Raw genomic sequence first — 27,166 nt, forward strand, 5'->3', positions numbered from 1 at the left:
TCGCAGAATGTGTTACTATGAGTGGGATTTGTTGGATTTGCACTTATTGTTGCTGCATATGCCAAACTGAGATAGGTATGTTGTGGAGAGATGACTCTCCTGTTGCACAGTAGATGCTTTCAACTGGTGTTGTACAGAAAGCACCGAAAGATATTCGTAAGGCTTTGTTGTGAATAGTGTCGAGTAACTTGAGTGTTGTCTTGTTCGCCGAGTTGTATGCAATACATCCAAAGTCCATTTTAGATCTGATGAGTGTTCTGTAAACGTGCAGTATTGTTTGACCATCAGATCCCCACTCTTTATGTGCCAACGTTTTCAACATATTCAGTCTTCTGTTACACGACTCGGCTAGGCTTTTAATGTGTGCATTCCAATTCAGTTTGTCATCAAATATCATACCCAAGAACTTTATGGTTGTGACATATTCAAGATTTTGCCCATATAGGTAGAGGGGTGGTATATTGGCAGTTTCTTTTTTGAAGAAGAGAATACATTGTGTTTTTTCTGTTGAAAAAATGAATCCAGTTTCATTGGACCAATGCTCTAGGTTCGAGAGTGCTTCCTGAAACAATGATAATAAACTGTCTAAATTTTTGTTTTTGCAGAAGAATACCATAAACATAAACATATTTTTGTTAACTCGTAGAACCCTGTAAAAACAAATGCATATATCAAATATACGACTCTGAAGCGTAAAAAAAATAGGAAACTTTTGTCCAACTCAACCGCCCTTGTTCTCGAGGTAGCATTAGTGGGATCAGCTAAAAAAACGGCCAGTTTTATGATATGTCACTTGTTCAACAATACGCATGATTGCAATTTCCATAAAACGAGCATGTTTGGGTGAAATGCAGTTTGAATTCACTCATTTTCGTGATGGCAGTGCAACAAAACGTGGCTGGGGTAGATTCTGAAGCACAATGCGAAATTCCCATAGATACGACTTCTGTCACAGAATGTACTAAAGCTGTTCCAAATAAAAGGAGAAACTTCGAATATATCAAAAGCTACTTCAGGGATTACTGTGAAAATTCTAGTATTATTGGATTCAAATATTTGGGAGAAAGGAGATCCAAAGGGGAAAGGTAACATAAAACAATGATTTTGATATGAATTCATTTTTGTACTATTCTTTAGAAACACAGTTTCAAGAAATATCTTATAGTGTTTATCAAATTGGAAAATTGTGACTTAAAAACTTTGATATCGCTAAATAATAAATATAGTTCAAAAAAACTAAAAAACACGCTTTTAAAGGACATCGAACAAAAAGTTGAAAATATATTTTTTAATTAAGCTTCCTCTTTGAAGATGATCACTTGGTGATCGCAACACGTGTTGAGGTGTTAAAAATAACGATTTGGTGTTGGGAAAAAACTCCAGTTATATTCATTACCACACCAAAGGTTCCAAACAGTGCATCATAAGTGATTGACAGAAATAAACAATGTTTTCTAACTATTATCTAAGGGATTGTTTCCATTCATCACGAGAAGCAAAAATAATAATTTCATTTCGAATAGATTGACTGAATTGAAATATCACATTATATTGGGTATTTACACAGGTATTATTTCATTTTTGATGAATAGGCAGAATAACAGATTTTGGAATACTGTTCTATGATATTGAAAAATATATTATTATGATCATAACGTATGTCACATTCACGCAAATAATGAAAGATGAATATAAAATTCACACCAAAACAGTTCAAATTGTCATGGCGTCGCTTGTGACGTCACGTTCGAGTAGGCATTTTTTGTTTTTCCCGTATAACTCGAGAAGGGCGACAGTCCCCGTAAATTTTCCTCGACCATTGTATTATTCCCGATGACAGTTACTTTTTTTCCCATATAGAATATAGCAATGTTATCACAAAATAAAAAAACGGCCTGTATATGAAAATTATAACATTCCTTGAGTAACAACATTCGTTGTTTGATGCTAGAAGCTCTTCCAGCATGGACAAGCTGAATCTAGACAGATTACCGCTGTTTGCCTTTGTAACTCCTGGGTCCATGGCTTACGTTATTTTACTTTGATTCATCAGGCTTGTTCTGGTTCTCTGCTCGGACTGTTGCAAACAGTCAAAAAACAGTCACCCAACTGTATACTGAACATTTTGTCGCGTTAACCTTTTCAGTCCACAACTGACTTACTGATTTTGGACAATTCGAAACAGTACAAACTAAAAACCAGAACAAACCTATCAACACATAGAAAACAGTCAGTGTAAACAATATTAAGTCACGAACAAAAACTAGCGTTGAAATTTAATGTTGTCTCATTCAAGATGTCACATTCGTTTGTTTACAAAAAAGTGACGTGTTTCGCTCTGATTTACATTCAAGATATCCTGGCTGCTTGCCATATTTTATGGTTTTATTTTATCAAAATGATAATATTATGTGATGCTAAGATAACATTTATTTCTGACCGGGATATTATAAGCTTATATCGTCATAGTTACGCTATCAATAAAGAGGGTCATAACTCCCTTGGGACATTATAGATTTTATAATTCCCTCTACCTTTCACAAGTAAAAATAAATAGAAATGAAAACTGAACCATATTTCATTTATTCACGTCATTACAAATAATAAATGTAAAATTTTGAAATGTTCTCTGAAAATTACTTCCGCCACTGGAAACAATTTCTTCTTTTGTATGGCTGGAGCTGATAACATCTTTAGGAGATAAAACAGCAGACTTTTTCGGCTTATAACTCTTACTCTTCCGTTTTAAAAAAGCCTGTAGTTCATTGAACTTGGTGATATCTCGTTTCTCATGTATAGTCACCATCGATTTTAGCATTGACCATTTAGTCCATAAAGAATTCGGACTATACGTTTCTGACTGAAACGAATAAACACAATTACTACCAAATCTACCGAAAAACATAGAAAATTCCTTACCAGTTCTTGAAAATATGCCAGAAATACAGTTTCAGTAACATCTTTTGGCATAACATTTTTCCGTGTCAGCCAGTCCAGATATATCTTGTATTCTTTTTGGTATACGGCTTCACTTTTCGATGGAATTAATGATTATCTTGCTTGTTCAGCTTTTTTCAAAATATCCTCCATTATATTTGGGGTAGAAAACACGTTTTCACCGCAAACACAGCTTGATAACAAAGTTCTGTTTATAAACAAGTTACATAGCAACAACCTAGCAACAAGAAAACTCTACTATAATCAACGGTACCTGATTCAAATATACCAGGAAGGTAATGAATTGGTACATTTTTCCGTTTCAAAAATGAACAAAATTTTATTGAAATCGGTCAGAAATAAAATTATCTATGTACCACGGGAATTAATGAGCCTTAATAACCTCAGGCAATTGCTGTCCCTCGGGCCAGAGGCCCTCGGGACGCAAACTTTGCCATCGGTAATTAAGGCCCTCCTAATTCCCTTGATACATAAATAACTATAATAATCTCGCTCATGATAATACAAGAAATGCGTGTTTTGTAACCCATTGATAGGGTTTCATTGAATAAATACATCATTTCAGTGATTTTTAGTTACTGTCATTATGCTTACTGTCTCATAAACTTTTGCTGACTGTAGTTTTATATTTTGTTTTGCAAATGTGTTCGATTTGCTTCAGTATTTACTTTTCTGTGATATTTTGTAACAGTTTTTTGAAATTTTTCCTATAGAATTACTCAAAGATTTCGTTGAATTTTCTGACAAAGTTATCATTTATTCTCACATAGCAGAAATTCCATAATTTATGAGGAGTTATGCATTGCGAAATATTTTTGGATATTGCGAATCTAATTTATTTGTGAGATTGTGACTGCAAATTATTTGAGAAAATTAAGTGATAGCTGCATATGATTAATTATATTGCTGAATAGTCTCATGGGTATTTCGTTGTGGGAACAAAAAAAAACTATTCATTTCAATTGAGTTGCTTTATATCAATTACATTAGGTTGAAAAATAAAGTTGAAGTTTGCAGTAATTCCCTCATCACTCATCATAATTTCCATTGGTACATGATCGTCATACAAGATATATTAATTTATTTGGTTTTCACGCAATAATTCCATCCATTCGTAATAAATTTGAAAAAATTGAATATACTGCAGGACTGGTACATAGTATCATATGCAGATGATACTGCTATTGTTTTCATAAACGATACATGGGAACAGATATATGATTGTACTAAATTAAGCCTCTCTCATATCCACAGTTGGTTGACTCACAGCCTAATAATAGTGAATTTTCAGAAGAGTAATTTTATCACCTTCCCTCCAACTAGTGAAGACCAACCTACAGAAAGTTATATTTCAGTACATAGTAATTCTTGCGATGAAATATGCCTCAGAGGTTGTCCACAGATTGAAAACATTAATAAACTAAAGTATCTTGGTGTGATAGTGGATCAACACCTAAGGTGGGATGAACATGCATTATATGTAACAAAGAAATTAAGACAACTAAAACATAACTTTTATTTGCTACGTGATATTCTCAGCAGGAAGAACCTTTCCATAATTTATAACTCATTACCTGAGTCAATTTTAAGATATTGCATAGTAATATGGATTACTCCCTTCCTTTCCTTGGAAGATTCCCTCATCATTGTTTTTTGTATCAAGATGGGGTAGTAGAAAGCCAAAAACTTTCTTTTCCAAAAATTATCACTCCTGAAAATATAACCCCTTCAATTCAAATAAGATTCCTCTTGGCTGAGATTAAATCAAATTGGTGAATGAATGTCATTACGATGTCATCGATGACATAAGCAGATCAAGCTTATTCCGTGACATTAAAAATCGTAATTCATGAATGAACTGTGTGTATTTTTTATAATGTTATCCAATTTGGTACTGAAGAGCCTTGGGACAAGTGTCTTAAGGCGAAACATCGGTGTATACCAATGAGGGTGACAGTGTTCCATGTAAGTGTAATTTATTACCATTCATTTAAAGTAGAACTCATGTGAATGATATTTGATTTTTATTCCACAACGAATGTTTGAAATACAAACTGAGTAGAGGAAAGTATCTTCTGTATAATTCAGTGTTCATATAAAAGTATTTGTTTCGAAAGAATTTTTTTCTTTCGTGTAATCCAATATTTATATGAAAGTAGCTGTTTCAGGAGGACTTTCTTTCAGTTTGTCTCTAGAAGTTACTTCTTTGCATGATCTACACATCCATGTATAGAGTTACTTATTTTCAAATTGATTACTTCCTTCCTTTCTTTGGAAGATTCCCTCATCCTTTTTTTGTATCAAGATGGGGTGGTAAAAAGCCAAAAACGTTTTTTCTTAAAGAGTACTCTTGTCATAAAATCAAATATTTGAAGGCTTCTCGTATATTACGTGTGCTGTACTATATTCTGTTGGTGCATGTTCCGTTTCAGGAGATGTACGTACTTTTATCACGAATAACTTCTTGTCGGAAAACCCTTAATGAATAAGTTTCTCTTATGGTGCATACTTTGGGGATGACACTGTTTAAGATGAATGGGTCATTTCAGTAACGAAAAAGTGAAACGTTTCATTCAAAAATATATTTTCTCAATTATAAAGAAAAAACGCAGCATTCTGATTTCTTAGAGCGGTTTTCAAAACGTTTTTCTTTCGAAATCCATACGATAATTCGCAATTATTCCGAAAATACGATTCGTTCATACACCCAGTATAGAATTTTTTTTCAGAATACTATGGCTTGTAATATTACTGACAGCAGTGGCTTTGTCAGTGTACCACATTTTAGAAATCTATAACAAATACGAAGAAAATCCGTTCATCGTCAACTTCGCTACACGAGAATCACCAATTTCCACTATACCGTTCCCAGCTGTCACGATATGTCCAGTGGTAAAAGCGACAAGAGAGAAGTTCAATTTCACTGAAGCAGCTATGAAAATTTGGAAAAATATGTCCATCAGCGAAGACGAGTGAGTTCTATGAAATAACAAAATGCGATAGTATTTCAGTTATGTTATTATGTTTATGATTCGTGAGAAAGTCGTGTATCTATAAATAATTCTATATTTTTGTTTCAGGTTGAAGAAAACCCAGTATTTGTCGTCGGTTTGTGGAAGTATCGATGATTTTCATGAGAATAAATTACCGCCACTTGATACTTTCACAGAAGATTTCTATGATCAGATCCATTCAGTAAGTTTTCTTTTTCTCCTATCCGTACTTCTTCCTGATAAGATCCATAAGTAGTCCATTTTGATTTTTTTATATTCATAATAATTCTTATGAAAGATGATGCACATTTTTCTTCCAGCAAATAAAAGATTTCTTTTTGACACGCAAACCGCTGGCTGATGAGGCCAACAGCAAAAAACACGTATCCGCGGTTTGCCTCCATTTTTTAAGTGTTCTGTCCACGAATTTATCCCTTTTGATTTCTATCCCAACCAGCAAAGTTGTTTTATAATTCCATAGTGCTGCAACACTTTTATTTTACTGGTATTTTATAATTACTTCCAAAAGCTAATTGATTATATTAGACAAGCTGTGAACACAAGACAGTTGTAGACAATAAAAGTGTTTTCATAAATTTGTCATAGAAACGGTTATGAACTAAAATTAAAAAACCATTATGAAATAGTCACGAAATTATCACGGCAACGTTTTTACAACCAACTTATAAAACTTACTTTCTTATAAAAGTGAATTATTTTGTAGCAGCTTTACAGCACTTTTTTGGGAGATTTTTATGATGGTTATAAAACTATTTCAAGTTTATTTTATAACTGTTTCCTGTAGCTTCAATGAAATTATTTTATTAGAATGCTTTCAGACACTATTTTATTTTCATCACCATATTGTCACTTCAATGATAATTTCCCAACTATTTTATAGTTTGGTATATATACTACAATTACAAAACACTAATATAACTGTTATAAAATAAAATTACTTTCGCGAATATATATTTGCTGTCGCCAAGAATAAAATGCAGTATTTGAAAACAACCAGCTGACATTGACGTTGAGTGTAGTATAATGAAAGTATATTAATTCATCAGTTTTATTTGATTAGCGTGTCAATAACTATCTCTATTAATAATGTCGTGTAATATTGGTCAATGGAAAAAAATTAAGAAAAGTGGTTCTGAAAATATGTTACGAAAATATGTTGTGCAGTGATAGGGTTAATGTTCAAAAAGAATCAAATAATAGACGAAAAAATGACTGGGTGTACCATTAAAAAAATTCTTGAAAGCTTTTTGAGTCGTTCTGTATATTGGGAATACTAAAAAAACACTTTAAACTATTACACGCCGTAACCTAGCAGTGCTTCAATTATTTCTTGAGAAAAACAGGAAAAGGTTATTATAATGGTTAAAACCCGTCGATAAACCTTTATAATCTGAAAGAAGCTTTTTAGCCAAAACATCCCGATAGATAATATTTATCCAAATTCTTTATTCATACAAGCACTTTTGTTGTAGGAACCTATAGCTTCAAAAGTAGTCCGACTCTGCCGCAATACCATCAGTCCTAGAACTAAGTGTTTCTTAACAGTTTTATAGGGGTAGCATAGTAGGTAAACAACGTTGAAATGGTTGCTACTGATACCAATTTATTTTATAGAACGACGCCATTTTAATTGATAGCAATCCGGAATGCTGAAATTAGATGAGTTGAAAATATAAAATACCGCACATATAGTGATATTTACAGCTGAAAAGTATATAGATATTAAAACATTACATTATTTAGAACAGACTGAGTTGAGTTTGCGACTAGAAAATTAATACGTCGACAGAGTGGACTTTTGTTTGATTAATAATTTTTTGCAAAAACATTAATAAATGAGTGGCGCGCTCAAATTTTGCTAATAATAGGCCATATATTTGTCAATAAAATTTCATTCACAGTAAAAATATCAATCTTTAATTCACGAACACTGTCTTTAATGGTTTTAAAAATACAAAAGTGATAGTATTGAAATGACTTCAACCTTTCTATTTGTTAGTTTTCAGTTGGTGACATATCTATTATATTTTCCTAGTGTCCAATTCGAAATTACTTCTTGCGCCATCAAGAACACATTTTCAACACTTTTTTATTTTATTGTTATCGTTTTCGGCTGTATTCTATTTTATAACGCTCACTCTGAACTACTGAAAAACTCTTATGAAATTGTCTTCTGATTATTTTATAACTATCGCATTAATATATTGCAAAACTGCAGTAAGAGAAGTCTTTACAAAACTACTTTTTAAGAGTGTTAGAAAAAGTTTATAGTAACTGCCAAACTATTCATGAAACTGTTTTATAGAGTTTGTAAAAGGCCTTACAAAATACTGATGAAGACTATAATGTTTTATAAAACGGTGCCAATTTCCTATCTATAGCTGTTTTATAAACTCATTGAAAACATTTCTGAGAAGAATACAGTTTTATAATTTGTTTCTCCGAAACCTTTTCGCAACTATTATAAAATACGAAATTGCTAGTTGGGATATATACAGGGTGTCCCATATAAAACTTCGCGGGCAAATATCTAAAAAATGAAAAAGAATATCTATATTTCGTGAAAGCAGATAATTTTGGTGTCAAAGGGTCCTCTTATTTACATAGGATTCAGCACTAGGCGTCATCCGTTAGGGCGTCGCGACACCGACGCCAAATTTTTTTCATCGATAATCCAGTATTTCCAATCAGTTTTTGAATTCTGCATCAAATTCTGAATTCAGCCACATAGCACACTTGTAGTTTTCCTTGAATACTGATGAAAAAAAGCTATTTTATTGCAAATTATAAAGAGGCTCAAGAATAAGTCAAAATGAATGCAATAATAGGAGTTTAATAAAATTAATCCATCAGTTATGATTTCATTGTCTGTTCAATTTTATATAGTTGCGTATTTCTGTACAAATTAAAATAAATGTTTCAAATTACCATCTCATATCATTCAAAATTGCGAATATTTTGACAACAATCACTGATATTTCCGATCTGCAAAGAGTTTATTCTAGTTCTCTACAATAGGAAAATGTTGTCCACATTACCGCCCAACTAGCAATTTCGTATTTTATTATAGTTGCGAAAACGTTTCGGAAAAACAAATTATAAAACTGCATTTCTCCCAGAAATGTTTTCAATATGTTTATAAAACTGCTATAAATAGGAAACTGGCACTGTTTTATAAAACATTATAGTTATTATCAATATTTTGTAAGGCCTTTCACAAAAACTACAAAACAGTTTTATAAACATTTTGGCAGTTACTATAAAATTTGTCTAACCCTTTCAAAAAGTAGTTTTGTAAAACTTTCTTTACTGCACTTTTGCAACATATTTAAGCGATACTTATAAAATAATCAGAAGACAATTTTATAAGAGTTTTGTAGTAGTTCCAAGTAGGCGTTATAAGATATAATACAGCCGAAAACGATAACAATAAAATAAAAAAGTGTTAAAAATGTTTTCTTGAAGACGCAAGAAGTAATTTTGTATTGGACACTAGGAAAATATAATAGATATGTCACCAACTAAAAACTAATAAATAGAAAGGTTGAAGCCATCTTAAAATTTCACTTCTGCACTAAAACTGTTAAAGTCATTGTTTATGTTCCGAAGATTGATATTTTTACTGCAAATGAAATTTTATTGACAAATATATAGCCTATTATTAGCAAAATTCAAGCGCGCCACTCATTTATAAATGTTTTCTCGGTAAAATTATTAATTATACAAAAATTCACTCTGTCGACGTATTAATTTTCTAGTCGCAAACTTAACTCACTTTATTCTAAATAATATAATGTTATAATATTTATGTACTTTTCAGCTGTAAATATGTGCGGTATTTCATATTTTCTACTCATCTAATTTCAGTATCCCGGATCGCTATCATTACAAATGGCGTCGTTCTATGAAATGAATTTGGTATCACTAGCAAGTATTTCAACGTATTTTAGCTACTATGTTACCCCTATAAAACTGTTAAGAAAAACTTAGTTCTGGGAGTGATGGTATTGCGGCAGAGTCGGACTACTTTTAAAGCTTTAGGTTTCTAGAAAAGTGCTAGTATGAATAAAATATTTCTCCCATATAGTTCGGATAAATATTATCTGTCTTTGATGATTTGGCTAAAAAATTTCTTTCATCGATTATAAAGGCTAAACGACGGGTTTTAACCATTATCATAACCTTTTCCTGATTTTCGCAAGAAAAAATTGACACTGATTATCAGTTATTGACAAAATGTATCAATTAATTATAATTTATAAAAATGAGTTTTAATTTTTTTCACCGTTAGCTACAATGTAATAAAGATATGGAAGTATTTTGCAAGAGTGTTACCTCATATTACTGGAGTTTTCTCCCAACCCCAAACCATTCTAGACCCACTATTGACATTTCCGACCGTATATTTTTCAATAGATGGAGTTTCTGAAATAACTGAAACAAAACCAAACTAACCCAAACCAACCATTCTTTCACTAAACAAAAAATTATAAAAAAAATATTTGTTACAAATAGAGTATTCGAACCCAACACAAAAATTAATCATACGTCAATTGGTCAACATCCCAACATCTAAGTCATTTACACTAACGAATACCTATGAATACGAACACTGTCACGAATTAATTATAGAAAGCGGGTAGCGAACCTATACAATTGAATTTGAACGCGAACGCATACACTGAAATCACAAAATTATCGGAAACCCAGATACTCCCAAATGAATTAAATTCCGTGAATCACCTTGTATGGTTTAGCTGCTAAAACTGAACTCCCATCCAACCCTAACAACTCATTTCTATATGAAATATTTTTTCGAAACACAACTAAGCATCCCGTTATTTTCATGATTTTCTTACACAGAATACTAAGAATACGGCCCTATTAATATTTGTTTGTCTTTCTGCTCCGCTGTGGCTCTGCTGTCGGTACACAATTATTGTGATTGTTTATAAGTTAGTTGGCAACATTTTTGCAGATCAATGACACTTTGGTGACTCTTATAATATAAATTACTTATATTCATCAAATATTACCTTTTTTATGATAAATACTCGTTGTCTAATGCTAAATACATGTTATATTAGACATAACCTATATGAACGCGGATTGAATATTGTTGATATTCAATTTGTCGTGCGTTTAGTGGAAATGACGGGTAAGTTTTTGATGTCAGAATATATCTTTTAATTAGCTTCAATAATTGACCATATATTTGATAATTCAGGCCTATATTTTCAGTTGATAGTTTTGTCTTTTTGAAGCTGGATGTGACTCATTTTATCTAAGTTCTAGGTTTATATGTTCACCATAGTTCCGTCGTCATGGGTAAATAATAACCAACCCTCATGGGTTGATGTTGATAAGCTAATACGAAACCACAATTCTATGCCTGAAGCCAGTTGGTTTACAATGATGTATAAATTGAAACAAAGTCATTTGATGACCTACTAAATTGCTGAAGAAGAACTATTCGAACGAATACTGCAGAATGTGGTTATAAAATAAGCTTGAAATAGTTTTATAACCATCATAAAAATCTCGCAGAAAAGTGTTATTAAACTGCTACATAACAATTCACTTTTATAGGAAAATAAGTTTCATAAGTTAGTTGTAAAAACGTTTCTGTGATAATTTCCTGACTATTTTATAATGGTTTTTTAATTTTATTTCATGAACGTTTCTATGACAAATTTATAAAACACTTTTATTGCCTACAACTGTATTGTGTTGGAATTATAAAACAACTTTGCTGGTTGGGCGGCCCTGTATGTTTTACCGTTTTCAAGGATCACCTAAAAAAACGTCCTTTTTTACAATCACACTGATCTCTTCCACATTTCTGGAAGTGATTTGAAAGTACATAAAAAAGCTCATTCTTCATGCCAGTTCCTTACAATAATTTTTTCAATTACCATAACTTCCTTACTCCTTTTTCAGATAAGACCTGATTTTAATTTGATGTTCAGCACGTGCATGCATATGGGTGGGAGGTTGCCCTGTAAGGAAGCATTCACTCCTGTCATACTGGATGATGGTGTTTGCTATAGCTTCAACATTTTGAGTCGGGAATATATTTACGAAGATAATGTGTAAGTCCTGAAAAAACTTTGAACATCGAGGTTTTGTCCTTCTTAATGTAATTTCGATGAAGTGAATCACGTTCTTCGACAGTCACAGGAACAGTTCTTGTTGATGTAAGACTATCGATTTGCCAATTTTCTGAGGCCTTGAATTGATGAGGTTTCCTTGACGTTTCTTCCGTTTCAAAAAAGAGGTATTTTTGATATTTCACAGAGTTCACTATGGCAACTACCATCAAAACAGATACCGTTCAAATTGGACTGTTGACTATGGGTATTCAAAAGGAATTGGTCTGAATGCATATCCCATTAGAGCATTTCTTGCTGGAGCTGATAGTGCCCTAGAAATATATCTACTACAGTTAGAAGATGATTTAGATTATTTGTGCGCCAAGGACACACAAGGATTCAAAGTAAGTGTAACCCATATCAGAGTATAGATAGTTCTTAACAGTAGTGTTTAACAAATTTTTCATACATTTCTTTTAAAAAAAAAAGTATCATAGCTGAGCATTTCAAAAGTTTCGCTAATATTTCAATAGAAGCTTCAGTAAAAGTGTACGAGAATTTCATTTCAAATTTGATGCCTCTAGAAATTTATCAAGAGGACATCCACGTAGTGGGTACTGAGATCCAGGTCACTGTGGATGTAACAGTTAGGTATGTACTACTTGAGCTGAAAAGTTCCGAGCCTATCACATAGATGGCGCTGGGTATATTGTTTTCACCGCTTTTTCAGTTAGTACCGGCTTTCAAAAGAAAGCTGTTGGAATTTCATGATATTCTACTCATGAGTTTGTGACTTATTGTGGCAAGAGTGGCGCTGCTTTTGTTATTCGCAAAACAATGGATCAAAAACAAATTCATGTTCAAATTCATATTGCTTGTTGATGGGAAAGAATACCATTCAAGCGAAAAAATGTTTTGTTGACTTCAAACTTGGTTGTAGGGACACCGATGTTGCAGAAAGTAGTGGACGTCCAAATGATACAGTAACACCAGAAAACAAAAAAAAATCACGAAATCTTTTCCAATGATCGAAAAGTGAAGTTGCGTGAGTTAGCCGACATTGTGAATGTATCAAAAGGACGTGTTGGCTTCATATTGAATGAGTATTTTACTATGAGAAGGAGTTGTTCAAAGTGGGTGCTGCGCGAGTTTTCTGTTGACCAAAAACAACAATGTCTTGATGATTCTGAGCAGTATTTGGCAAAGTTTGAACATAAAAAACGGAATTTTCCCATCTATATGTGACAGTGAAGGACACATGGATCCATCACCTCACCACACGTGGTATAATATTCATCGACTACCTTGAGAAGGAAAATAACATCAACAGTGAATATTATATAGTGTTATTGAAAAGTTTAAAGGCCGAAACTGCGAAAAACGACCGCATATGGCATCAAGACAACGTTATGTGTCACAATTCAATTCAAACATGACATATGCTGTGCTGAGTTGGAAATAAATCCGGAAATAAATGTTAAGGCTACAAAGAACATGCATCTATATTATTATGAATCTCAAATAGCGCCAGTGCTGCAGGCACTGTTTTGCTGAGCTTAAAACACTAACATTTCCTTGTGCATATATACTAAACTCCATTAAATATGTCTATAATAATAAACAAAAATTTTCAATACATAGCCAATTTCATCATTATAAAAAACGTCATAATCAGGACATTATGCCTGAATATCACAGATCGCATAGAACCAGAAAAGGAACTAACTGCTATAGTGTGCAATTCCTCAATTGTTTGCCAGTGACCATAAGACTCCTTGAAGAGAGATTACTTTCCAAAAAAGTCAAAGATTATTCAGTGAAAAAGTCTTTCATTCAATCCAGGAATCCTTGGATAATTACTTCGATGACCTACTATGATGTTGAATTTATATTTAACTCAATGAAAAAAGTTGTAATTTTACTTATTTTATCTATTGAACTGTAATTTTATAAATGTATGACAAAAGTACTAACATTTTAATATGTATACTGTTTATTTCTTGACTTGTGAAAGCACAATGTGTATTATCACGAATACATATTGATTGATTGGCAAAATTGCATGAACTGGGCAGTTTCGCTTAGAGAGCCATGTTACTTATCATACACTGCGTCCGATTATCGGGTGGAGATTGTATAGAGCCGGCATCAGCTTCTGCGTGATATGGAACTTGATTGTTAGTTTTCTGTCGAGAGTGACTCCTGAATATCTTGTTCCGTTTGTCCAAGAAATCTCTCATTCTTTGAAGACGACGCCTGACTCCTATCTGGGTGTAAGCTAGTCTTTCAGAGACTACGCATGGTTCGTGGAAGTTGTTTGTTGGGGGTTGTTATACACTTGGAGAACCAACATGTTGAAGTTATTCTAAAGTTCTGGCTCGTCTGCTGTATACACTGAGGAGAGGTGTGGGATAATAATTCCGCCTGTGGGACTCCTGCTTTCAGAAAGTGCCTGCAGGAGAGTTCCTGTCCTACTATGCATTGCTATCGTCGGTCAACTAGGAATGAATCTAATAATCTCACCATTTTTTTTTGTAGCCATTATCAATAATTTTGGTCGTGAGTCTATCATACCATACTCTGTCGAGTGCACTGGAGACTTCGGAAAATATCACTCTGGTGTGGTATTTGTTGACCAGGTTGGAACATTCCATCGCCCAGTCAACCACTATCAGCACTTGTAGTTCCATATAGTGTTCCGGCCTCAATCCGAACTGTTCGTCTGATAGGATGTTCAGTTCTTCGATCTGGTCCCAGAGTGTTTTCAGGATGACCTGTTCTGCAACCTTGCTCATCAATGGGGGTCAATACTATCGGCTGATAGTTGCCGGTGAATATGGAGTTCTGGTTTGGTTTCTGGATCATGATCACCGTGACTTCTTTCAAAGAATACGAAAAGTGTTGCAGGAAGAATATGCCCTGGAATTTGCTCCAGTCGATAATCTTCTTCGTTGAGTTCTATGACACCACGTTATCTTGTCCCACTGTGAATGGGATTGGGTTGTAATCCGAGTACCCTTCGTTAAGCAAGTCCATCTTTGAGGTAGAGATATTCTGCACTATGGCGATGTCGAGTATGTGGGAACGTGATCTGCTCGAGAGGAGTAGGTGAAAGCATCCAGAGGGGGGCAACTGCGGTGTCCTCAAAATTGTCTAGGAGTCTGCGAACCTCCCGGACCCATCGGTTTTCCTTACACAGTTTCATTCGCGCTTTTCCGTTGAACTCGCCAATGAACAGTGTTGGGTGGTAATCTGGAAATATTTCCCGTATATCGCCTCTCTGTAGGATTCCCTATGGTGAATCGAGGCGATCTTCAGTTGTTCGTGACGCCTTAACCTCACTCTAACGGCAACTGATTTGCCGAACTGTAGTTTCGGTTTTCGATCCTCGTGCTTCATAAGGTCGCTCCTCACTTCTGCGGCTGCGCCCAATACTATGTCAATCCTGTAGGTCATGAAGCCCGGCTTTTGATGCAATTGGCAAGATTCGATTACCAGACTTTCCAGAATCCGTCTCATTTCCTTCATACTTATTGATTCGTATTTTTCACAGGTCGTACTACATACACCTCACACCATGCCTCAACTTAGAAAACAATTTATTCCTGTCGCCTGGGACACTTGCGTTCAAGCCATGATTAATCCCAAGATGATGACCACATCGAAAGAAGTGAAAAAATTCAAACCCAAAGACAGACTTTGCTATTTTGCGGATGAGAGGTCTCTGAAATATTTCAAGATATATAATCCTGAAAACTGTGGATTGGAGTGTTTAACGAACCACACCTTGGAAATGTGCAATTGTGTGGATTTCTATATGCCCAGTACGGATAATTCATAACTGTAGTGGTAGATTAGTTCATAAGAATAATTGAATAGTTTACTGACATGATGAAGATACAGTGTGTCACATTTTCCCCAATTGTTTTCAGTATAAATTTGAATCAAGTTTCAACTCAACGACTTAGTTGGATTCGCCATCTATTGATGGCTTGCTTTCGAAAAATTGATATTTATATTACAAGTATTTTAGCTTTGAACTATCAGAACTACCTTTTACAGAAAATGCAGGTATTAAATAAATTTCAGTTAAGATATTACCATTCACCTCTGAAAATCAATAATAACAATCAATATCAATAATAATAATAATAATCATTATTGTCGTCTATTATTATATATGTCTATAACTAGTTATATAATAGATAAAACCTGAAAACCTCTGGCGTAGACTGAGTCCAACACAAGCACTTTTACCAATTAGCATGAAGTGCAATACTTTTCTTGACGCGCGTTTCATCAACCGAGTTGGCGTCTTCAGCAGATGAAGAAAATCAATTCCTATCTACGAAACTTTCTATTCATATCTAGCAGAACCACTTTCACTTTCCAATGCACGAGCATTAGGAAAAAGAATTTACGAGAAATTCATAGAAAAAATACAATGGACAGTTTGGAATGGGGCCTTTGGAATTTGCTTGCTATTTTTAGACTATCGAAAGCATCAAAAAGTCTAGTGTCGTGTACCGATCTCAACAATTTCAGACAGTTTTCATTCATTGCATGGCCGTTTCTCAAGGCACGTTGAGCGACACTAGATTTTTCTGGTTTTCCAAATCGATTATGTGCTTAGTGTTACCGATATATTTTTTGTCACAATCCTCACAGATCCTTTCAATTATTCCTGACTTTTTATTTTTCTATATATTGTCCTTAGAGCTACCTTACATTTGTTTAGGTGATCCACACAAAGGCTACGTTCACATTCAACTTTAAAAAAATATGATCTCATCCTTCAGTATATATTTCACTATCCATTAGGAAAGGACAATAAACTCTATATCTATGCCTTTTTGGAAAGTCGACTTTTTTCTGTTTTCAAATTGAAGAGACCCTTGAAGAAAAGGTGTTTCGCAATGATTGATGAGATAAAAACTGAATCCCTGAAAGAGCTCCAGGGCTTACCAATTAATAAATTAATGTCCTTGATGAAATTGATTTCAAAATCATACATTTCGTTATTCCAGAGGAATATAACGAGCCTAGTGTAGACCTGCCATCTTGTGTCGTGTATAATGGTATGAGCTTTCAGGACTATATGTAGAAGCGATGGTATTCTTTCTGGTTGGTGAAACGTACGACGAGAAGGGTACAACATTTCTGGTGATTGGGATTTAGATTTTCAACTAGTTGTTTATCGACATTGGGTCAACGGCCGATATTATGATGTTTATGATATCCTTATCTATTTTCAGGACACAATTCGACGAAGATATGTAGTCATTCGAAGGAGAAATGTATTAAACGTGCTGTTGGTAAGTATCAAATCACATCTCATCTCATTTGAGTTGCTTTATAGTATTTCCAATACCAATTGGAACAGCAAAAAATAAAATGCCGACATAGGCGTCGGCATATTATTTTTCAGTGGTAGTTTTTCAGTTACTTATTCTTACAATCATAGCAATTGATCATCCCATGAAAAAGTTATCTCAACTGAATTTTTCCACCATGGGTGATTATGAAATACTTCGAAATTCAAGGTAGTTGATTTCCGAGTCGAAAACTCTGAAATACAATGAAAACACAAATAATCACACCGAATTCCCGTCAAACATATATTTGCAGAATAATAGAGGCCAACAAAATTGCTAGAAAAATCAAAATTTTTCTTCGCTATATGCGGATGAGGTGGAATCATCATCGGGTTGAATAACAATCGGATTTATAGAACTTTGCACATAATATTTGTTCTCTTCTTTTATAACGTGAGCCACACAGTTCTTCCACACATCACTATTACCTACTTCATTCACCACTTGCCTTATATTGTCAAGCACTACAGCATTCAAAGTCGGTGACTGATTACATTTTTGCAAGCTATTTTTCATTCATAAAAACTCAATACACCAGTCATAGTGGTTTCAGGTCCATGAGTCTCATAGCAATCATGGAATCTAGGTTCACTATAAATATGTAATGAGCACCTAATTAGCACTTTACTCTCTTGCCCTTATTTATTGAGAAACGTACTATAAAAACTCAATACACCAGTCATAGTGGTTTTCAGGTCCATTAGCCCCAAAGGTATTATAGAATCTAGATTTAATATGAATATCTACTGAGCACTAAATTATCACTTTATTGTGATTATTTATGTATTAGTTTACGAGAATTTCAAGACTTAATTGCATATTGTTAATTTTTTTTCTCAAATCAGGTATCCCGAATTTTATTTCGCTTATTCACGGTCGTTTTCATCTCAATTTCTTGCAAGCACCTGATGAGCCCTTTATTACCACGCTTAGTTTATACCTAATAGAGCATTCGTCGTCGTTTACGAGAGACCTGATTCTAAGATCTGTTGTTTAGCAAAATTGGAAGCTTTTGTTTATTAATTAGAAAATTTTACGATCCTCACCGTTTAGCACTCAATAAGCACCTTATACTGTTTCGTTACCATTCATTACTTCATTATTATTTTCATCGCGTTGCTAGCATTACATAATGCTAGGTACGAAACGTAATTTTTGACTTCGGTACCTAAAAAGCACCTGAAAAGTACATAATTTTGGGATTTTGTGAATGCGATTTCCGTACTCTGCGTCGCTGGCGTAACATAGCTGTTTTTTGTCTATGTTTCATATTCATTTCATGATTTACAACGATTGGAACTCATATCAACAGTCATCTAAAATCAACCCTGAGCCATTTTTTCTACAGAATCGGTCAGGAAATTCAGATCATATATATAAGACCTATATTGATTGTGCTAATGACCCATATTGTTGTCAAATTCATGTGAACCCCCAAATTATTTCGCACTGCCAAAATATCACCTAAACATCGCATTTTCGTCATCATTATTAGTCCTTGTGTTGACCTTTGACTTCGCAAGCATCATCTACACTGTTATTGAAGTAATATTCGCAATTGCTCCAATATTCGGACTCATTAGTGACTAAAAATAACTTCATTGATCATCATGCTGACTGATTTTCTAATTTTAGATGACATGAAAATACGTGAGCTTGCTGGCCTATTCAAAGGAGTGTACGATGTTAATCCAACATGCAACTGCATGCCTCTATGCACGGAACTTTCCTATGACATAGAAACTGGCAGAACATTTTTTCCATGGAAAGAGAAATTGAAAATATTCCAACTCAACCAAACCTACGAATTGAACACATCACATTAGTAAGTCATAACCGAACCGTATACAATATTTTTGTGAACTATGAAATGTCATAAACTTCTCTTCAATATTTGATCTCCACAAACTTCATTTTCAAAAATCACGCTAACACAGTAACTCGTTCGTATTGAATAAAGTACGTCCGTACGTTATAGAGATTGTTACTGTGGGAACAACCATCCTTGGCCCTTTTTTTTCAGGACGATCATTTGAATAGTGAAATGTATCTTCATTTTCTATTCAATGAATTAGATGTCTACTCTGATGAATTGCCACTGAATATCCACTATGAAATACAATATTTCCAAAAGGACGGCGCTCCTCCCCAATAATGCTGCAATAGTAAGGGAACATTTAGATGCAATATTCCCTAGAAAATTGATTGGAAATAATGGACCAAATAACTGGCCAGCTCAATTCCCAGATCTTACTTCTTCAGATTTTTTGTCACCAAGTAGAGATATCCACTATCTCAAACAGAAAATAAGAGATGCATGTTTTAGTATCACACCTATTATGCTAGAATATTGCCACAGAAATTGTCTGCACCGACAACTTATGTGAATTCAACAAAGAGGTCGTCAATTCGAGCATTTAATGTAGATTGCCACGTAGCTTTGATTTTCCGTACTGGTTTCTTTTTTCCAAAAAGTTCATAATAAAATAAAGTGTTTTTCTGTTTGATTGTTGTCACTGATGATGGTAGTTATTTTGAATGGAACGCTATAAAATATTAAATGTGATTCAACCTTGGATTGAGAATATATTTTGCTTCATCAATATCTGTGATAAAATTAGACAGGTCCGTATTAAAAAAAAATTGATGGTGGCCATGTTGAAACGAAACGTTTTATTGAATATTATTGTTATATCGTCATAGTACACTTGAAATACAATAACATTTTTTTTTTCATTTTTGTATTCTCCGAAATAACAATTCAATTCGAAAAAAAACACATTTTTGGTTCTTCCCGTATAACTTGAGAAGGGCGAGAGTACCCATGAATTCTCATACTTGACAGGTTATGTAAGGGCACATTATTGAAGCAGTGTTGATGAGTATCATAACTACGAAAAATTCTTATGTCAAAAAACATATTTTCATTCGTTTTGAAAAACAGAATTGTCAATTAATGCATCCGGTATTACAAAACCATCCATAGAAACATGAGTTCCTATTGTTCATCTTCTGAAAGTTGAAAGCCTTCGTCATATGATGAGAATACAAAAAAAATAGTACAATGTAACTTGCAGAAGAAAGTTGAAAAATTCGAACATTTTGTGAATTGAACTCTGTTCATTATTCAGCTCTGATACAACTAAGAAAATGAATGGCCTGCCAGGTAACCACATCTAATACTACTAGATTTTCGTGACATCATTCGAAAAGTGAAGATATAAATGATTCATATGTCCAAATTCAAATTGGTTAGTTCATTTTCGAATTAAAACACTGTTTGTACTACAAAAATATTATTGGCATATGAACAAAAAAAAATAAATTTCATTCTTTGAAGATTTTTTTATGTTTTGAACAGAGCAGTATCAATTTCCGATGATGTTCAATGTTTATCAAATATATCAAATAGTGTTCACTAATCAGCTTTCTCTGTTTCAGCCATTTCTCGAAGTTATCAGTCTTCTTCAACAGAGATCAGTTCCTGACTTCTCAAAGAAACGAGCTTTATGGACCTTTTGATTTCTTGGCAAACTTTGGCGGACTACTTGGCCTTTTTACGGGATTCTCTCTCTTATCAGCGGTGGAAATTTTGTATTACCTCTCTGTTCGATTGTTTTGTAATTTTCTTACAGACACTAATTTTTTAAAAAACTAGATTTGTAGTAGTAGTTTTCATTGAAAATATTCTTCGTGTTATATTTTGACCAGATATTTTCATTCAGCATTTCCTTGCACACTGATAATTTTCATGGATGTTAATAGAAATATGCCTCATAAATTTTTCTGTCTCATGATGACTTCATCGCACACTCACTTGGACTTGTATGTATGTCAGCGGTTGGTGAATTCACCATAACTTTCTGCAACTGGACTAAACCATCACAGCAGAGTCCAATTGTGAGAAAATCGAAGAAAAGTACTGAAAATTGCGTTAGCAGCTGTTCGAAGTAGCTATTTCAGTTTGTGTCTGAAAGTTACTTCTTAGCATGATTTACACATCTATGTGAATTCAAATTTCCCTTTTCGTGTTATGGAAATACTTAGCCTTCTCACATTAAATTGCAAGTTGACGGAAACCTGAAAATTAAAGGAAAAAAGTCAGTTAAGTATCTAGGATTAACTGTAGACAAACATTTGAGATGCAATCACCACGTTTCAAAACTTGCTAATACGCTAAGAAGTCTTATATCTAGATTCAAATATTTTTCGAAATTTTCACAAGAAAAACAATTGAAAATGATTTATCATGCTTCAGTTGAGTCTAGATTAACATACGAAATAATCGGTTGGGTTGGATTAGGTTAGGTTAGGTCCAAAGTGAGTGGGTCTATTCGACCATTTACCGCAACCCGCAAGGGTTTATTGTGGCTCACACCTATTCACACTCGGCCAAATGAACCCAGCTTCTCAACTAAGCCAATTAATGTCTGTTCAGAAATGAGAGAGACTACATTGGATAAAGAAAATGGATAGAGTCTCTAAAACGTCACCAAATGATACATATTTCTTTTAATATGCAAAAATTTTTAAATTCAAGTTAATGACTTTATAACTTTATTTATTTGTAAATTTGATATTCTGATTATTTTATAGATCTGTAGAAGGTAACAATTCTAAATAATAAAAAACTATTTCAAATATAAATTGTCCTTTTCAAAATAAAATATTCAAACAAAATCTGTTTTCGCCATATTTTAATTATCTTCTCATCATACAGAATATATCAATGGAAAATTTATATTAATACCCCCAGTCCGACGCCTATTTTTATCATTTTAAACGTAATATCAGAAAAGACATCGAGCGGTTCTTTTAGCGGTATTTTCGCCTTCTTTGTCGGTGTTTTTGCGTTCTTTGTCGCATATCCCTATTTTAATGGCTCGTTAGCGGCGTCCTCAAGGGATATAGAGGGTAAGACATATCTAAATGATTTTGTGGGTGAATTGCAGTGCTATTTGCTTGAGACGACTATGTTGCTTTCTTTGATGTAGCGACATGTATGCATTCTTGAAATTCTTTTACTCTCAGACAATACTGAACGAAATATAGCCTAATAATATGATCCACCAAACCATTTTGTTACGGTTCAGTTGTTGGATCAGGAGTTGTGGAGTTGAGAAGCTCTCGCTCCATCGTTTAGAGAAGTGCGTTAAAAAACAAATAAAAAATATCGATGTGCTGCAAAAAACTTCCTAAAAATTATCTTGAAAAAACCAAGGACTTATTCATCGGAATTTTTATTCATTGTATCCAAGCTCCTTGATATCTGACAAAGTTATCTTCTCATCACAACAATCTTTGAATTTAAACAAGAGTCGAACTTACGAGAGTACGAACATACCTACGGAACTAGAAAGAAATCTAATTTGTACAGGACGCCTCTTGCAATGAGATCAATTGGGAAGCGAAATTATTCTTATTTATCTCCACGCTTCTTTAATTTTTTACCACCTGAAATAAGAACTATTAATAACTATCACCGCAAGGATCGGTATTAGGGCCTATATTGTTCCTTTTATATACAAATGATTTGGAATCACATATCAGGAATACTTCTTCAACGATGAATGCTGACGATACGTTTTTAATAGTATCTGACATGGATGAAAACTCACTTTTAGACAAATGTAAATATGCGTTGCAATCTGTTATGAACTGGTGCGGAGCTAATTCTCTCTATCTCAATGCTAACAAAACACAATTGGTTAGATTTCATAATCGACAAAAACATTGCGTGCCTATTCAATTTCAAATTAAGATCATGTCAATTCTAGGAAAAGAAGAGACGAATTTTTTAGGAACTACCATTGACGCATGTTTGACATGGAAACAACACTGTTCGAATTTAACTCATTAGGTTCTCATTAATTCATTAGGTTATCTCTTCAGAAACCTAACCGATATTTCGACAGATCAGCAACTTTTGACACTATATCATGCTCAAGTAGCTTCCAGACTGAGACATGGCATATGTATGTGGGATAACTCGACTTCGATATCAAATGTATTCGTTGCGCAGAAGTTTATTTTGAGAATAATGGCCAAGGCCTCAAAAAGTTTATTTAGACAATTTAACTCTTGTCAGTTTGTATATATTCGAATTGTCAATTTTTGTCTTTAAATATAAACAATAATTTATCACCAATGAAATCATATATAGTAGGAATGCTCGTCAAAAATATAACTTTCACATACAGTATTGTAAATATAAGGTTAAATCTAATTCACCTTATGTGATGGGCCCAAATATCTTTATTAAGTTACCAAAAGATATTAAGGAGCACAATAAAATTGATGAATTTTTTATATCATTTATATGTATTTTATATTATGTGTTAATTTTAGAGTGTTTTTATGTTGATACGGACACTGCGTTTTCATGTGTCCTTAATTGTTGCACAAATCCTATACATACTTATATGTCAAACAGATAATCAATAAATCTCATACTTTTAAGAGAAAATTGAAATACTACTTACCTAATTCAGATAGACATCAATTACATCATCTGTTTTGAAATTAAAATTGAGAATCCATAGATCAACTATCACACTGAACTGTTATTTTGGCCGTTTTTGTTTTGTTTCGTTAGTTGTATTGTATTGTTTTGTGATTTTATTACATTTATTCAGCCTTTTCGTTGAGGAATGACGTTTTCTCCACAGACAGTCTACAACTTTGTGGAAAAACTAATTTATTTGCGCAAATACGTTATTGAGTGCTAAGGATTAACAAATAATTTTACTTTATAATATACACAGCAATAATTGTCAAATCTTTCATATTTTAAATGAGTTGTTTATTTACACAAGTGATTTACTGTATTTCATCATTTCGGACTTCAATTGTCTAATATACTATAAATTGATTTGAAATCCATGAGAAAATTTAAAAAAATTTAAAAAAATAACCGAAAATAACAATTTTATTAAACAAAAACTGAAATTACAAAGAAATAACATACAAGTAACAACCAAGAAATAAAAAATTGAAATATCAATAAAATAAATATCAATAAAATAAAAATTATTATTAACAAAAAATGAAAAATAAAAGATTTCAAACCAAGTTACGTCACGAAGTTTCGATTGTTAGTATTCACAATCGTCTTCGGGTGATAACTGGACTTATTCCTCCGAGATCTGACTATTTATAGGTCATTCGAGTGCTTTCACCTATCCCCTCTTCCCTTTTTCCGCTTCATTGGTTTTAGCGGGAGATGACCGTTTGGCGGGAGTTGGTCGTTTTTCGCTTGATTAGAGATTTCCATATGTTACGTATCTCTACGCTAGCTGGACTAAATGCGTTATTGGACAACATATACGCGGCTTCTTTGAATTTTCTCCTAAACCAGCTTGAGCCCACTTGATGTTATGTTGATGAGTCCAAACATGCTCTGCTATTCCGGATTTGCTGGTTTCTCTTCGCTGTGTGGGTTTCTTGTGCTCAGCAATGCGAACTTTCAATGGCCTCTTAGTTTCACCGATGTATGATTCTCCGCACTCGCTGGATATCCGGTAAATGCAATTCTTGGAATCGCAGTCCGCGTTTGGTGGCCTGGTTTTGGTGAGGCTGCTACAGATAGTGTTCCCAGATCTGAAACAGGTCGTGATGTTATACTTGGACCCAATCCTTCTTATCCTTTCTGATAATCCTCTGATCTAGGGAAGTACAAGTACTGGTTGTGGCGGCTTCTCTTCCTTGTGGAGTTTTGTTGTCTTCTAGCTAAAACCTGTTCTAACATCACTCTGGAGTAACCATTCCGTTGAAGATCATTATTGATGATGCCTAGTTCCTTTTCGAGACCTTCCTTCGTATTACAGAGCCCGAAAGCACGGTCTAGTAGAGTCTTGATGATTCCTCTCTTAGTCGATTGATGGTGGCTGGATTTTGGTTCAGATACTGTCCTGTGTGAGTGGGTTTTCGATATACAGATGTTTCCCATTTCGTGTCGGTCCTGTTCACCAATACGTCTAAGAAAGGCAATTCGTTGTGGACTTCCTTCTCCATTGTGGAAGTGATGGAAGCACTTACGTTGTTGATGTGCTTCAGGAAGGTGTCTAGTTCTGCGTTCCCATGGTTCCATATTATGAAGGTGTCGTCTACGTATCTCAACCAGACTCGGGCCTTCTTTTGTCCACCACCTTCAAACAAAAGTGATTTACTGTCGTTTATTCTAGTATACTCTATATATTTTGCTAGTGAATTATATTCTATGCTATTCTATATCTATAAAGTTACCTATTACTTTTGAAATTGATTGCTTCATTCATATATTTAGAAGATTCCCACATTTGTTTGTATTAAGAGGGAGTAGTAGAAAGCCAAAAACGTTTTCCCAAGATTAATCCAATTATTTACGATTCACTGTACTATTGCCAAACCTCTACGACCAGCATCGATTGCCGCGTATTACGTAAAGCAAGTCGATGAGCTGAATTCAAGGTATAGAGAGAGATATGACGATCCTTGTTTGTTCACTGTTTTTGTTTAGAAGTAAAGTCGTGGTAGTGTAGAAGGTCTGTTCGTGTTTCGTGTTGATGTGAATTTGAAAAATGGATAACAATCGACAAAGTGAAATGCCGTTAGCGGAGAACACAAATATTGATTCGAGAAATTTTGAGAGAGAAAGCCGTAAAAAGAGTTTTTGGAAAAGGATTAGAAGATATTTCCGAGATTATTGTGACAATTCGTCCATGATCGGTTTCAAGTTTTTGGGAGAAAAAAGGTCCTTAGGGGAGAGGTAATGCGTTTCAAGAGTTTTTCAAATTATGAATATCTGAAATAGTTTCAACCTATTTTAAGATCAGCCGTAACTACGTAAATAGCGGACCTATTCCGCCAACCTTGAGTTGTTATTAACATAAATTTTAAGGTCGGCTGAAATCTTCATCGAAATAAATAGGCATGGTTCGATTATTTTGTTGTAAAACTGAAAACGCGTGAAAGACACATTTGTGTTTTATTTGAAAACTTTTTCGAAAATTTCAATTCAAAGTGAAAAATCTTGGAAGTACAACAGAACAGTACACTCAAAAACATTTCAAAGACAGAAACGGATATATTTTTAGGAGATATCAAGTTTTGGGAAAGAAAGGTTTCTTTCTTTGGAAGATTTCCATATTTTGTTGTATGAATATTATTGTATGAAAATTAATCTCTCCAGGAAGTCAGTCCCGCTCAATTTGAACCAGATTCCTATGGCTGGGATCAGGTCAAATAAGCTAATGAATGTTAATACGTACTCTCATCGTTAATATGAGTAGATTCAACTCATTCATGACATGAGGTCGTAATTTTATGAATAAATTGTGTGCTTCATCTTGTAATGGTATCAAGATTAGTGCTGAAGAGGCAGTTAGACAAGATAAATCAGGAAAGGAATCGTATTTCGTGTAATAAATTTTTTATTTGTAAATTATAAAGCGCTTTCGGCTGTTACGCCATCATCAGTGCGATACTCATCAAGTATATACAAGAAGATCCTGCTGTCTTAAGGTACAACGACTTTAGTAAAAACTACTCTGAGTGGACATGAACATGAACATCACAATAAGCAAACACTTCCCTTTCCTCCTCGTACTTGACACGTTGGAGATGGTTTTCTTTAAAAGCAACTTATAATCTGAAGGGTAAAAAATTATTGCTGCTGCTTTCTATAGTTCATTTCAATAATCGCGAACAAAAACCATGCAATCTGTCATAAATGAAAATGTCAACTAAT

At 33.8% G+C, this 27,166-nt stretch overlaps 2 protein-coding genes and 1 long non-coding RNA gene across 3 annotated transcripts in view; 2 read left to right on the forward strand and 1 right to left on the reverse strand.

Moving 5' to 3' along the window:
• Positions 1–855: 855 nt before the first annotated feature.
• On the forward strand, positions 856–21,146 carry LOC111510221 (pickpocket protein 28). The gene is made up of 9 exons (XM_074174473.1): positions 856–1,085; positions 5,688–5,930; positions 6,039–6,153; positions 11,913–12,064; positions 12,270–12,468; positions 15,618–15,888; positions 17,320–17,379; positions 19,075–19,264; positions 20,881–21,146. Exons 1-9 carry the CDS (start codon positions 877–879, stop codon positions 21,095–21,097), a joined length of 1,656 nt encoding a protein of 551 aa, XP_074030574.1. The 5' UTR covers positions 856–876; the 3' UTR covers positions 21,098–21,146.
• LOC141481978 (uncharacterized) lies at positions 2,561–3,434 on the reverse strand. The gene is made up of 2 exons (XR_012465276.1): positions 2,920–3,434; positions 2,561–2,860 (listed from the first exon to the last, which is right to left on the reverse strand). It is a non-coding gene; the product is annotated as an uncharacterized lncRNA (long non-coding RNA).
• A 4,700-nt stretch (positions 21,147–25,846) lies between the features above and the next one.
• The window catches only part of LOC111516342 (pickpocket protein 28), a 29,789-nt gene continuing 28,469 nt past the window's right edge, over positions 25,847–27,166 (forward strand). The window contains exon 1 of the mRNA XM_074174474.1: positions 25,847–26,185. Coding sequence (XP_074030575.1) covers positions 25,998–26,185 — 188 coding nt within the window. The 5' untranslated portion in view covers positions 25,847–25,997. The remainder of the gene's footprint in view (positions 26,186–27,166) is intronic.

Source organism: Leptinotarsa decemlineata, unplaced genomic scaffold, assembly GCF_025532065.1.
Source record: "Leptinotarsa decemlineata unplaced genomic scaffold, Ldec_3_MD MMD2_tig00000591_RagTag_RagTag, whole genome shotgun sequence".
NCBI classification, from domain to species: Eukaryota; Metazoa; Arthropoda; class Insecta; order Coleoptera; family Chrysomelidae; genus Leptinotarsa; species Leptinotarsa decemlineata.